The sequence below is a fragment of the Bison bison genome, unplaced genomic scaffold (genome assembly GCF_000754665.1).
Source record: "Bison bison bison isolate TAMUID 2011002044 unplaced genomic scaffold, Bison_UMD1.0 scf7180017864228, whole genome shotgun sequence".
In the NCBI taxonomy this organism is placed as follows: domain Eukaryota; kingdom Metazoa; phylum Chordata; class Mammalia; order Artiodactyla; family Bovidae; genus Bison; species Bison bison.
The window spans coordinates 6,063,776-6,077,722 of record NW_011494800.1 but is presented as its reverse complement, the minus strand read 5'-3'; the positions used below and the strand labels follow the sequence as shown (position 1 = coordinate 6,077,722).

The 13,947-nt window shown below is 38.8% G+C and overlaps 2 protein-coding genes across 6 annotated transcripts in view; one reads left to right on the top strand and one right to left on the bottom strand.

Annotated features, from left to right (window-relative positions):
• Positions 1-632: 632 nt before the first annotated feature.
• MRPS18C (mitochondrial ribosomal protein S18C) lies at positions 633-5,538 on the bottom strand. The gene is made up of 6 exons (XM_010845954.1): positions 5,338-5,538; positions 4,538-4,590; positions 2,418-2,501; positions 1,392-1,449; positions 834-893; positions 633-749 (listed from the first exon to the last, which is right to left on the bottom strand). Exons 1-6 carry the CDS (start codon positions 5,435-5,437, stop codon positions 673-675), a joined length of 432 nt encoding a protein of 143 aa, XP_010844256.1. The 5' UTR covers positions 5,438-5,538; the 3' UTR covers positions 633-672.
• Positions 5,539-5,620: 82 nt separating this feature from the next.
• The window catches only part of HELQ (helicase, POLQ-like), a 41,161-nt gene continuing 32,834 nt past the window's right edge, over positions 5,621-13,947 (top strand). For 3 of the 5 annotated variants that reach the window (XM_010845956.1, XM_010845957.1, XM_010845955.1), the window contains exons 1-5: positions 5,621-6,046; positions 6,984-7,701; positions 11,448-11,626; positions 12,474-12,674; positions 13,099-13,171. In XM_010845956.1, the coding sequence (XP_010844258.1) occupies positions 5,861-6,046; positions 6,984-7,701; positions 11,448-11,626; positions 12,474-12,674; positions 13,099-13,171 (1,357 nt within the window). In that variant the 5' untranslated portion in view covers positions 5,621-5,860. Of the gene's footprint in view, positions 6,047-6,983; positions 7,702-8,586; positions 8,605-11,447; positions 11,627-12,473; positions 12,675-13,098; positions 13,172-13,947 lie in introns of those variants that run through there. The other 2 variants (XM_010845959.1, XM_010845958.1) reach the window with 2 other exon arrangements.

The following is a 13,947-nucleotide window of genomic DNA, read 5'->3' as shown; positions in this document are numbered from 1 at the left end:
AGAGCTGAGTGTTGGGTCCTGTGATGGACTGCACCACTGTCCATCCCCAAGTGACATCTCTGCAGAGAGAAGACGCCTGGTCCTACTCAGGCTTATCTGCTTGTTAGGAAATCTTAACAATTTCAAACCTACGCCCTGTCCTGTGGGATTTGTCCATGACGTAAGCATTCCACTGTCCTGCACCCATACTCTACAATCCTGTTTACAACATGGAATCTGGGCATAAAGTCAAGTCCAGTGCAAGTCAGCCCTGCCGTGTGTGACATCGCATTGTCTGCAGTGCGTTGTATGAACTGTCTGGGGGGCCAGATTTAAGTGAAGACCCCACAGTAACAATTTTTTAAATGTATGTGTACGTTAAATGTAACAAGTGTTAACATTTTAAAATATATGTGTATGTAAATGTGACAAGTATTAACATTTTAAATAATCTGTTTTACCTAGTGAACATTCTGATATGAAGAGGAAGCTTCCCTCCTGAAACGCTTTCCTCATTATTCCAAATTACTATAAGAATTAAAAACTTAATACTTTATAGTTTGACAAGATTTAGCCTGTTAGTTTTTCTACTCAGTGGTTATTAAATCTTATAGTTTGAGTAGTTTGAGCCAGTATTAGCACCACACAACCACTTATTGCAAAATACATTTATTGATGATAACTTTATATAATTTACTCCCTATATCTGATGTTACAAACTTTAGGGTCTTTGAGATAGGCAGGATCCTTGTATGTAACTGGCATAAACCCTGTGAAGAGAGAATGAATGTTCTTCACAAAAGACAATGAGCAAAATCTTGTTTAGCATAATTCAGCTTTTCAGATGCTCTTACCCAATATTTGAGCTCTCTTAATTGCTTTTGTGATTTCTCTTTGTTTCTTGCCACAAAGACCTATAAAAGAAAATACTTTCTTATTCATAAAAAAATACCAATATTCAAAATGCATGACAATTATGTCACAGAAGGACTGGAAAACTGTATAGAGCCTGAGAGTAAGTATCTTGGGCTTTGTGGGCCACACAGTCTCTGTCATCATCAATTCTGCTCTTGTAGCTCAGAAATTGTGGAAACTTAGCCATTTAGCAAGTGGCAGATCTGATTTGGCCTGTAGGCAGTAGGCCCCTGGTTTAAATGAGAGCCTGAGGATGACTACAACGTCTTCTCAAACAGCAAAGCCCGAGTTCTCTACATGTTGTCACCCTGTAGTTAACTGAGTATAAGAAGATATGCAAAATAATTACCCTTTTGGCCTCAGACAAGACTTTCTCAAAGTACCCATAGTTTTTGGTCTAATAGTAATTTGTGGCAATATTTGAAAATCTGCCAGTTTTTTTTGAATAACAGGAGTAGACATTTACATTTAAGTTGCTGTAATAGAAAACAAAATACCTGTTATGTGCCTTCCATAAATGCATCCAGTAAATGGAGAAATAAACTGGGATAAAAGCTGGTTTGAGGTATATTTGGAAAGGAAAAACATTTTATGTTAATACACTTGTTATTCAACCTTGTATAAACTTCAAAACACAAAACTTATATCACCTTCAAGCTATAAAAGGCTGATTAATAAATTTTAGACAAACTTCAAAAATATGAATAAAAACACTGAACTATGTTCATTCTATTTAAAATAACCAAAGTAATTGTGAAAATTAACATTTCTTCCTCAGTGTGTCAAAAAAAAGTCTATACAACAGATTAATGAGCATGTTCTTTCAGTGCTAAAACTGTTTTCTTCACTTTTCCACAGATAACTTTTCTAAACCACTGCTGCTTACAACAAGGTACAGAACATTCCATCTGTCGTGATAGACTATCCCATAATATCAGACTACAGTGAGGTCTTCAAGATGTACAGGTATATCAGGCCATTTGCTGCTACTTCTGTTTGATTAATCCTAACACTTGCATTTTACAGTTTCTTGGGCTTTCTCCCACCAAAGAAGCTATCACTGTATACTACTGTCAGTACACTTAACTCCGACACCATCTCCTCCCCCACATTTGCCACTTTTAATCTGCTGAGCGCTCGACCACAGATAAAATGAATTCAAAATAGTGATACTGGTAGTGAGGTAAGATATCAACTTCAACACAGGAGCTTTTCCCTAACTACTCAACCCCACCGACTGAGAATCACTGCCACAGGGAGCTACTGTTCAGAGGTTTGGGGCGAAGAAAAAACAAGACACACTGAGATGATTAAGAGTCAATGAAGGACAGCCCAGAGGTTCCGATTTGAATAAAACAGATGCCTTATCCACGCAAGTATAACCAGATTTGAAGTTACAAAACTGCTGAAACAGTCACCCCTACACAAAGCCTATTATAAAAACTGACCTGCTTCTCTACTGTATTAATAAAAGAGCAAAAGTCCCAAATCAAGTATCACAGTGAAGTAAAACCAGATCTCACCTGTACATTCTTATAATCTACACGTTTTTCACACAAGATACATTTTTTCAGAGGCTCCTTGTAAGGATTTTCCATTGGAATAGGCTAGCATAAAGGAAAAAAAACAAAAATCTGAAAATGTTTTTTGTGTTAACTTTGAATCAAAATAATCTAGGGTACCACATTTAAATCTCTCCAAGGGATTAGTTGTACCTTTCTTACTGTTAAAATGAATAAATAACAACAGTTTGGCTTACAAAAGAAAAACAGTTATTTCTGAAAAAGACCATTTTAAAGTTTGGGAGTATTCATATATATTTTGTACAAGTATCTTGTTTTAGTTTGGCGAAGGAGGGATTAATTGACGGAGGACAATTCTGTGAAAAATACAATCTTTGGGGGGAAAAGGGTTTATCGGAGGCAAAAAAATCTTCAATAAGTGATTAAAAATGCTTTGCCCAGATTGTTAGGTGACTAAAAATTCTTATACTTAAGAAAGCACAACAGATAACATATGCAATTCTTAAACTAGTATAGTATCTCTAAATCCATCCCTATATTTCTCTAGATGTTTTGCTGATTATTTTTGTGTTACAAAAAGACAATGCCTCCATGTGTGTGCTAAGTTACTACAATCATGTCCAACTCTTTGTGACCCATGGACTGTAGTCTGCCGGGCTCCTCTGCCCATGGGATTCTCCACGCAAGAATAATGGAGTGGGCTGCCATGTCCTCCTCCAGCGGGTCTTCCTGACCCAGGGATGGAACCCACATCTCTGTCTCCTGCACTGGCCGGCGGGTTCTTTGCCTCTGTCACCGCCTGGGAGGCCCAGTATGCCCACAGCCTACTGTAATACTACAAGTTTATTCTTTTACTGCAATTTTATAGTAGTGTAAAATTGTTTTATAACAATTTAAAACAGTCCCAGGCTGTTTTATAAGTTTGTGTCAGCCTTTTTGGTTTTTCTCTGTTCACTACTGCTTCTAAAACTTCCATCACAAAGCCTCAGTCCTAAAATCACTTTAGGTGTCTCCAGCATACAGATTCTGAATCTAGAAATGGCTTTGAAGTCTTGAACCCCTGTAGTTGTATGCAAAACTTCAAATAAATGGGGCTTTGTGCCTTTTTCTGAGGAACCCTTAGCTTTCATGAGTCTCACTGGGATTTAAGGACCCAAAGAGAAGCTCTAGTAATTTCATTTACTCTCTTAACTATGGTGTGAATTAGATGACCAAGATGGATGCTCAAAGGGACTAGAGGAGTTCCTTCGTTTCTTCCAATTCCTCAAATGTTCCTAATTCAACTTACATTCAACTCACGTGTAATGACTGTCCCTTCTCTATGTGTTTAATGTGGTCTGCTGCTGCTAAGTCGCTTCAGTCGTGTCTGACTCTGTGACCCCATAGACGGCAGCCCACCAGGCTCCCCCGTCCCTGGCATTCTCCAGGCAAGAATACTGGAGTGGGTTGCCATTTCCTTCTCCAGTGCATGAAAGTGAAAAGTGAAAGTGAAGTTGCTCAGTTGTGTCCGACTGTAGCGACCCCATGGACTGCAGCCTACCAGGCTCCTCCGTCCATGGGATTTTCCAGGCCGAAGTACTGGAGTGGGGTGCCATTGCCTTCTCCGTTACGTGGTCTAACTAGTATCAAATTGTCTTTGTATGTAGCAAGAAAAGCTATACGGCCTAAATCCAATGCTACTACTTGAAATCCGTAAAAAAACATACATCTACAGTTTAGAAGAAACTATTTAACGTCCTGACATAAACCTTTAATGACTCAGATAAAAATAGAATTGAATTTGAAATGAGGACAGGGAGTCAAGGTATGGGTAAAGTTTGTAGAACCCCTTTGTTGGGCTTCCTGCAAGTACAGCATGCATCACAACTACCTTTATAAATTCCCAAAGCACGTATCTAGAAAGGAAAATACGGTGTTACAGAAGTCATGCTTCTTGCTAAGAATCTAGGAATTCTCTTACTTCAAAGTTCACTTAAGTGACTACTCATCAATAAATTACAATTTTCAAACTCAGATTAATTATCATCTTTGTCCTTTAGCTGAACTCTATTCAAACAGCTAAGACATAATCTGGTCTTAGTTGCAAATGCCTTATTAAAAGGAAGAAGAAAAATTCTTACCAGGTCCTCACTGCTGGTTACCTGTTTATATTGTGAACAACTTCTCCACAGCACTGCAATTAAACAGAAACAGCAACAAACTTTTTGTTAGCTCAGCAGCTAAGGAAAGATTGTGTTTCTGTTGAGGCAAGATGCACTAAGGGACACAATGTAAAAGGTTTATATCATTATTACTAACAAAGTAAAATAAAGGGCCTTTAGGTTTGAGACAGTGGTAGACTTAGGATAAAAATGTTTTCTGGGTCGTTGGGAAAACGGCATAAATACCCCTAGCCATACAACCTCTCACCTGTTCTTGAAATTTATTTTCCCTTCTCTCCGTGGGTAAAGACAGATTTTAATGCAAACTGAAAGGCACTGTCATGCCAAAGGGAGAGTGAAAACAGACTCTACAAAAAAAACCACAAAGCAGATAAAAGTGCAGAAGTGATATATTCCGTGGCCTATGTCACAATTTCGCCCTGATCTGGGGCCCTCGGATATCTGCGATTTGCTGCTAGGTGACTCTGAAAATGCTCCTTCCTTACTAAGTCTACATGAAGATCTTGGGCGAGTCCTTGCCTCTTTTTGAGAATCGCTCCTCGTACGTTAAAACACTGTACTGACGACATCTCGTGCCCTCTTCAGCTTTAAAATACTAGTCATTTAAATACGGGCCATTACTGATGCCCACTTATATTGGCGAAACAATCGCCTAAACACCAGCGTCCTTTAGCTAACAGCGACGACTCCAACGACCTAACTAAACCTAAACCAACCGCTGCAGTGCTACAGAAGAGCATAGGATATGGAGACTTTACCTGCACGAGTCCCGGAATTTGTGAGGCAGACAAAAGCCGTTGGGAAACGCGTAAACTTTCTCTTCCCTAGCCCACCGCAAAGACCTACCACAGCAGCCATGGTTCCTTGCTCCTCCCCTTCCTTTCCTGTTTCCAAAAACGTCCTGACAAGTCCCTTCCGGTGTACTTCCCCCAGAGGGCCGCGGACTCGGTTCACAGGTTCCGCAGTTTGCCGGGACTCAAAGAGTGGGTGGGGTTTTCAATACGCCTGCGCAGTACCTTCCCTTTCTCCTCACCCCCGCCCCCCACCGCTTGGCGAGCCGCCAGCCCAGCACACTTAACGATTGGAGGAGGAGAGAGCGGGCTCCCAGGTTGGTGCCTCCGCTTCCGGTCTCAAAGCGGTCCTTCCCCAAGGTGGATGGAGAGGGGATCGCAGCTTCCACCTGTTGCTACCCTCCCCTTGTTGCTGCACTTACCCCTCCACTAGGGGGTTGGCGGCTGGGTCACGGGAAAAGAAGTTGGGGCTGGACTCTCAGGCCCTGCCATGGACGAAGGTGGTTCCCGCATCCGCAGGCGGGTGTCCGTCCGCAAAAGAAACCGTCCTAGTCTAGAGAGCGTTTTTGCCGCCTCCCCCGCGACAGAGCTTAAACACAGCGATGAAGAGAAGGACGACGAGGAGATGGTGGCCGGGAGCCGGCGGCGGAAAACCGTGGACGTGCAGCCGGTCGAGGTACAGCCCCATCACCTCTCAGATTCCCGAGTTCCTCGTTCTATTTCCCACCTTTGAAGTGATGATATATACCCAGGTCCCCACTGCGCATTGAAAGGCGGGACCCTTGAAACTCCCGAGTTTTGTCTCAGGTGCAAGCAATTGACAGGTCATCTACTAGCCTTCTTGGGCTTATTACTTCATCTTTGTTATCGCTGTTAATCCTCACTGTTAGCCCCCGTAGATATATATAATTGTGAAACATAGACCTTGAGACTTAAAAGGAATGGCATGACACGAAGTCCTATACTTTCTATACTTCCAAGTTTTTGCTTGTCCTTGTACTCGAAGTACCCAGACCTGTTATGGGCTTTGTTAAGCTATTTGCTTTATCCAGGTTTTACAACAGAAATTAGACCGAGAAGTTAAGAAATCTTGTGTTCTTAATCCCTTCACTATGTTGCTACCCCCAAATTAACCCCCAAATTATATCTCTTCTGTTTATAGACTGTCCCAAGTCAGACTTTCCATTTCAGTTCTATTCTAAGAACAATCTTCTTGGAGTGCCCAGTGACACAAGCATGATTTTATTGCAGGCCAGTGTCTGCAGATGGGACGGGAAACAGTACTGTGATTATCAGAAACTCCTAGTGAGATAATATCCTTCCCAGTAGATGGCCGTCGGTCTTGCTACCATTTTAAAGGATTTAACGGTCGCTTAAGAATTAGGATCCCAGCATCCCTAGGAGTGCAGTTGATGTCAGTCACTTAATGTCTCTGGGCCTCTGTATCTCCATCTGTAAAATGGGACAATAGTATCTATTTTATAGGATTATTTACATTTAGGTTTGTGATCCGTATGTGACCATACAATTATATACCTAAGAGAGCTTTCAGCTGAAACTTTTATTCTTAATGAAGCTGGACTCCACGATAAATCTTTTCGTTTTCTTTCCAGATTATTGACAGTGAAGAGGACATGTTTGGTGACTATGATAGTTTTGCTGAGAACTCTTTTTTAGCTCAAGTTGATGACTTGGAACAAAAGTATTTGCAACTTCCTGAACATAGGAACCATGCTACAGACCATGCCAATGAAGATCTTTGTTCAGAAAGTGATAAACATAACACGCTCAACGTTACTGTTGTAGGTGACTGTACAGAATTAAATATAGGTGACCACACAAAGAACCAGAGCAGGCATGAAGATGTCTCTATTGAACCTGAAGCTGATATTTTGTATGATGTACCTTCTTCTCAGGTTTTATTCTTTGAAAATTTGCATAACTCTTCCAGTGATTTGGGTGGTCCATCTACTGAAGAAAAAGATTGGAACTCATCCTTTCCTAAGACTGTGAATGAGGAATTGCCCGTTAATAGCAGAGAGCAGCCCCAGCAGACTGTTGAATCCTCTTCTAAAATCAGAACTAGTTCAGATGCAAATAGGAGAAAAAGTCTGAAAGATCATCTAAAAAGTACCATGACTGGAAATGCCAAAGCCCAAACACCAATATTTTCTAGGACTAAACAGCTCAAAGAGACTCTCCTATCTGAAGAAATTAATGTTGCTAAGAAAACAATTGAGTCATCATCAGATGACCTTGGTCCTTTTTATTCATTACCCAGCAAAGTGAGAGATCTTTATGTTCAGTTCAAGGGAATTGAAAAATTATATGGTAATGTTTTTTGCTAGAATTAAAAAACATTTACCCTCATTACCATAATATTGGTGCAAATCAGTAGAAAAAATATGCATCCATGGTCCTATTTCTCACCTTAAATCAAAAACTCAGTCCTCTCAGCTTTCCATCCATATCCTGCTGCTATTGAACTTCTTTTCTTCCCTTCGTGGCCACACTCCTCCAACCTGTTATCCTTGCTGTCTCCTTTTCCTCACCTCAGATAATTCCCAGCCCATTCTGCCTCTGGGTTCTGTGTTGTCCCTTATTATATAATGACTGGAGTGTCAACCCAGTGAGACTTTAGTTCTTCCCTGACTTCTCAGTTTCTTACCTAACATGACTGACCAGACCCTTCCTGAAACACCCATTTCTTGGCATTCCACTCCTGGCTTTTTTTTTTTTTCTAATTAGACTGGCTGCTCCTCAGTCTTCTTAGCTTCCTTGGCTGACTGTTACTTTGCTACCAAAACGTAGTTGCTGAAATTCCTTTGACTACTCATATGTCTTGAGTGAGTCAGTATTGATATCATGAATTAAAAATAAACATCTTTAAAGACAGCTTAAATTAGGGTTTAAATGCAGAGAAATAGTAGTAATAATAGCTGATTTGTAACATTTTTTCAAAAACCCTGGCTCCTTGCATATTTTCAAATATGTGTCATTTTAGACAAAGAAGGGATACTTGCTGCCATCCTGAAAGAGCATGCTATCAACAAATCGCTTCATAATTACTTCTGAAACTCCTAAGTAACATGAACCACCTGAAAACATAGGTTCTTATCTCAGGGGGAAGACATTGAGGTTGGAGAAGTAGGACTACAGGAAACAAAGTCTAATACAAGGCTTTGCAAGAGTCTAACAAACTAAATTGTGAGGTTTGCAGTTCAAGAGCTAAAGGTGTGTATTGTCCTTAAAGTAGATGTTACTTTTATGCCCTCTATTTTTTTTTCCCAGCACCTTGTTCTGTTTCATCTGCATCTCCTACCCTCAGGACAAGACTCTTACCTAACTCATCTTTTTCTTTTTTTAAGATTTTTTTAAATTTATTTATCTTTGGCTGCACTGGGTCTTCATTGCTGAGCACGGCTGTCTCTAGTTGCAGTGAGCTGGGGCTACTCCCTAGTTGCGGTGTGCAGGCTTCTCACTGCAGTGGTTTCTCTCGTTGCAGAGCACAGGCTCTAGGGCCCACGGGCTCTAGAGCACAGGCTCAGTAGTTGTGCACATGGACTTAGTTGTCGCACGACATGTGGGATCTTGGGGATTGTGCACCTGATGATGAGTTCTGGCACTGTCACTTAACCACTGGTTTTGTACTCTGAGCCTTAGTTCCTTAAAAAGGGATGATAATTTTTTTGCCAGTTATGTTGTGTCAAAAACTTGCCAAGTTGGACTTTAGTTGTGACTGCTTTAAAGTAAGAACTTTAGTAAATAATTTTTAAAATCTCAATATTGGTAAATCTGATGACGATACGACCAATTTAAAGCATGAATATGTGTGTTACTTTTCATTGAGCTAAAACAGTGCTTCTCAAAGTGCAGTTCCTAACTGCAGCATCAGCATCACCTGGAAATCTGTTGCAATACACATTCCCAAGTCCCACCCCAGCCCTCCTGAGTCAGCACCTTGGGCTGGGATCTGGCATTCTGCTCGGATAAGCCCTCCTGATCCTGATGTGCAGAAAGTTTGAGAGCTCCTGAGCTAGAGAACATCAGCCTTAAACAGTACTGTTGTTTTTGCCTTTTAGGCATAGAATTACATTCTTAGTATTTTATAAAAATATTGGGAACTAAATTAATGTAATTTTTTTTTAGTATGTGAAGATAAATGTTATTTCTAAATATTTATTATTTTGGTCATTTTATACTTTAAAACTCTTGAGTTGGATAAAATGTGGATGTGTAGTTTAACATAAACATCTGCAGTTTGATAACTAATGGGTGATACTAGCCTAAAGTATTTTCTAATATTTAGGTATTAAATATTCAATGTATTTAAATATTTCTGAAAAATTTTTTATCAAATTGTGATAAAAAATAGTTGATTTACAGCATTATAGCAGCTTGTGGAAAAACCAAAATGAACTTTGCAGCCTCCTCAACATATTAGTTTTCAGGTATACATCATAGTGATTCAATATTGTTATAGGTTATATACTCCATTTAAAGTTATTACAAAATAATGGCTATTATTTCCCCGTACTGTAAAATCCTGAAATACTTTTAAAGTAAAAAATACATAATCATTTGCATATATTTCAGGCTGCAAATAATTAGTTCATATGCTTGTGTAATCATTCAGTCTATACCCTGTTATTGGCTCTTTGTTATATAAACAATGCTATGGTGAACATCTTGCACACAACCTTTACACATGTACTTGCTTTTTATTTCAGTCAGTGTAGAGTTCTGTAAGCAATACTGCTAGGTCAAAGGCAGCATGCAGTTTTATGTTTGTTGCTGATTGCTTCCCCAAAAGACTAGCAGTTTATACTTTCATCAACCATACACAGAAGTGCCTGTTTCTTCCTGCTCTAGTCAACTCTATTTTACATGTCGGGGGCTTTTTGTTTAGGTAGTTATTTAATGCTTTTTATTGGTTTATTTCTTTTGCCAAGCTTGATAGGTAACAGTAGAGCATCTTTCTGTGTATTCATAAACCATCTGCGTTTCTCTATACTGTGAAATGTCTTATCATATCTTTTGCCCATTTTTCTAGAGGTAAATATAATGCACATTTTGAAGACTTTTGATGGTCCACATTGTCCACTTTTCCTACAAAGTACTTATACTAGTTTTCACATTTTGTTTTGGATCTAATATAATCCTTTTCATGAATTCCACCTTGCTAACTTGTGGAAACTAGATTTTGTTGTTTAGTCACAGTCATGTCTGACTCTTGCAACTCTGTGGACTATAGCTCGCCGGGCTCCTCTGTCCATGGAATTTCCCAGGCAAGAGTACTGGAGTGAGTTGCCATTTCCTTCTCCACGGGATCTTCCCATCTCAGGGATCAAACCCATGTCTCTTTGTGTCTTCTACATTGACAGGTGGATTCTTTACCACTGAGCCACCAGGGAAACCTTAGATGTCATGGTTAATAACCCTAGTCTTTAATGGTTTAAGCAATCTCATCAATTTAAGGATTTTTTTTTTTTTTGGGCTACACCAGATCTTATCCCCTCATCAGGGATCAAACTCAGTCCCCTTGCACTGGGAGTGTGGAATCTTAACCACTGGGCCACCAGGGAAGTCCCTCTCATCGGTTTAAAATAGTATTCAGACCATTCAAACCAGCAACCTGTGAAAGCTGGTCTAAGTTTGTGTAAATTTTTTTTTTTTTTTCCCTCTTGGCTCTGTTTCTCTGTTGGGTGAATGAGGAAGGGAAGCTTACACAGTGTCCTTACCGAATATAAGAGAAAGACCTTAGAATTCACACAGATTCTTGAAATGCCCCTTAGCCCCTCTGATGTCCCAGGCAGTACCTCTTGTCCAGCAGGCCTACGTGCCTGGTGGCATCTTAGACCTCAGTCTGCAGCTGGCAATTGGGTAAACTAGTTGCCCACCCCACCAACCAGGCCTGAACGAGTATACACACCATGCATTGTAGATTTTTTATATTTATATATAGTTACATTTATTACTATGAGAAGATGCTACACAGGGTAGGATTTGACTTTTTTCTTCTTAGAAAACTTTGTAGAAGGGAAAAATAAGGCTTCTTCTTTTTTTCAATTCCACAGAATGGCAACATACTTGCTTAACATTGAAATCTGTGCAAGAAAGAAAAAATTTAATATATTCCTTGCCAACAAGTGGTGGAAAAACCCTCGTGGCTGAGATTTTAATGCTACAAGAACTACTATGCCGGCGAAGAGATGTTTTAATGATCCTACCATATGTGGCAATTGTTCAAGAAAAGGTGTGATTTTTTTTTAAAGAAAATGGTATTTGTTAATGTTATTTTGATGTTCAGATATGAAAACTAGAATAAATGTAATAATTTTTTATTGACTGAGAAGAGGTAGCCTTATTGATGGAGAATTATTTTTAGGATATGCAGAAGCAGTGTGGTGTAGTTACTAAAAATCTCTTCTAATACTAATTACCTGTGTAAGAAAGAGGTTTTTTTTTCCCCTAAACTTGTGAATTAAACTCCATTTCAAATGTCCTACTGATATTTTAGCATGCTTTTTCAAGCAGAAACTAACCAAGTATTCTATCAAAATAAATGAGTTATTCTGATGTTTTTTAATATCAGAAAAGACAATTAAAATTTATTTTTTACATTTATTACATAGTTTAAAAATGGCATTTTCAAGGGTCAATACATTATGACATTTCTTAGATGTATATGTTTTAACTGTAACCTTATTCCCATTGATTTATATTAAACACTATTTTGCGGCTGCTGCTGCTGCTAAGTCGCTTCAGTCGTGTCCGACTCTGTGCGACCCCAGAAACGGCAGCCCATCAGGCTCCACCGTCCCTGGGATTCTCCAGGCAAGAACACTGGAGTGGGTTGCCATTGCCTTCTCCATTGTGTGAAAGTGAAAGTGAAGTCGCTCAGTCGTGTCTGACTCTTAGCGACCCCGTAGACTGCAGCCTACCAGGCTCCTCCATCCATGGGATTTTCTAGGCAAGAGTACTGGAGTGGCTTGCCATTGCCTTCTCTGAAACACTATTTTAGATTTTTTTAAATCCCTGTGCACATTTAATAATTAGAGTTCTTATTTATCTGACTTTTTTTGTTTATTTTAATGTTCTAGATTTCAGGTTTGTCAAGTTTTGGTATAGAACTGGGTTTCTTTGTTGAGGAATACGCTGGAAGCAAAGGAAAATTTCCTCCAATTAAAAGAAGGGAAAAGAAATCATTATATATTGCCACTATTGAAAAAGGACATAGTCTGGTGAACTCCTTGATTGAAACTGGAAGAATTAGCAGTCTGGGTCTGGTTGTTGTAGATGAGGTTGGTTACTATGTTTGTTGATTTATTAACATTTTTATTATACTAACACTTATTATGTGTATCTGTTTGATACCTTATGAGGATGAGTATTTTAGTATGTAGATAGTATGTATATGAAGGCATTTCATGCTTGGTAATCTTAAATTCAGTTTTTTGTCAGTTGTTTCTTGAAGAGTGAATATATGTCCATATGTTCAGTTTTATGGTAGTACTGATGAATTCCTGATCCCAGGACATTGTCCTAGGGATAACTTCAATAACTTAAAATATCAGTGAAATAATGTATATGTACTCTAGTTGGTACATAACTAAAATGCTTGAGTTATAAAGCATACACTGCTTCTTCATTTCATCAAATATATGCTTGTTTTATATAGGTATTATATGCAGATTTACTTTTATCCTTTTTTTTTTAATCTCGAAGTTGCACATGATTGGTGAAGGAACCCGTGGGGCTATACTGGAAATGACTCTGGCCAAAATCCTCTACACCAGCAGTAAGTTTTTTTCCAGATGTGGTCACTAGTTGATTTATAATCAAGAGACCTATGAAAGACTTAATCCTATCACTAGCTAGATTATGTAACCTAAAGTAAGATGCTTAAGCTTTCTGTCTTAGTTTTCTATTTCTAAAATAAGTTTATATATTTTTGTTGGATGCATGAGTAGAATCATGAAGATAAATGAAGTTAGCATTTGAAGATGTCCCCATCAGTATCCTCCACTTACTAGCTGTGTGTGCTTAGGCATGTGACTTAACCGCCCTTTCCTCATCTGTAAAATGCGCACAATAATGGTACCAACATGATGGAATTGTAAGAATTACATGAGGTAACACATGTGACCAACACATTCAGCCATGCTCAGACAGAGCACAGTGGAGGTTTGCTGCTGTTGCCAGCATCAGTATCATGTAGAACAATGTCTGTAAATAGTCACTTTAAGGAGCTATTTTGCAACATCAGATAGTCTCTAAATGTATATGAAATATTTATTCTAAATGTCTTCTCTATTTTTATATACTATTGCAATAGCTTATTATGTATTATAATAGTTTATAGAAAATTATTAATCATAAAGGTCAGATTTTAAGAATTATTTTTAAAATTCTGATAACAGTGGTATTTAGGCAGATTGTAGCACTTTATAATCATTGATTAAAAAATGTTTACTGAGTACCCACTGCATGTCAGGCCCTATTTTAAGTGCTAGGGATGTAGCAGTGAATAAAACAAAGTCCCTGCCTTTATCAAACCTATATTTTAATGAAAGT

Coding starts and splice junctions, on each gene's coding strand:
- MRPS18C (XM_010845954.1), bottom strand. CDS start 5,437: ATGGCTGCTGTGGTAGGTCTTTGCGGTGGGCTAGGGAAGAGAAAGTTT. Junction 894..1,391: donor TTATGGAAGGCACATAACAG/GTATTTTGTTTT, acceptor TTTCTTTTATAG/GTCTTTGTGGCAAGAAACAA. Junction 750..833: donor TAAGAGAGCTCAAATATTGG/GTAAGAGCATCT, acceptor CTCTCTTCACAG/GGTTTATGCCAGTTACATAC.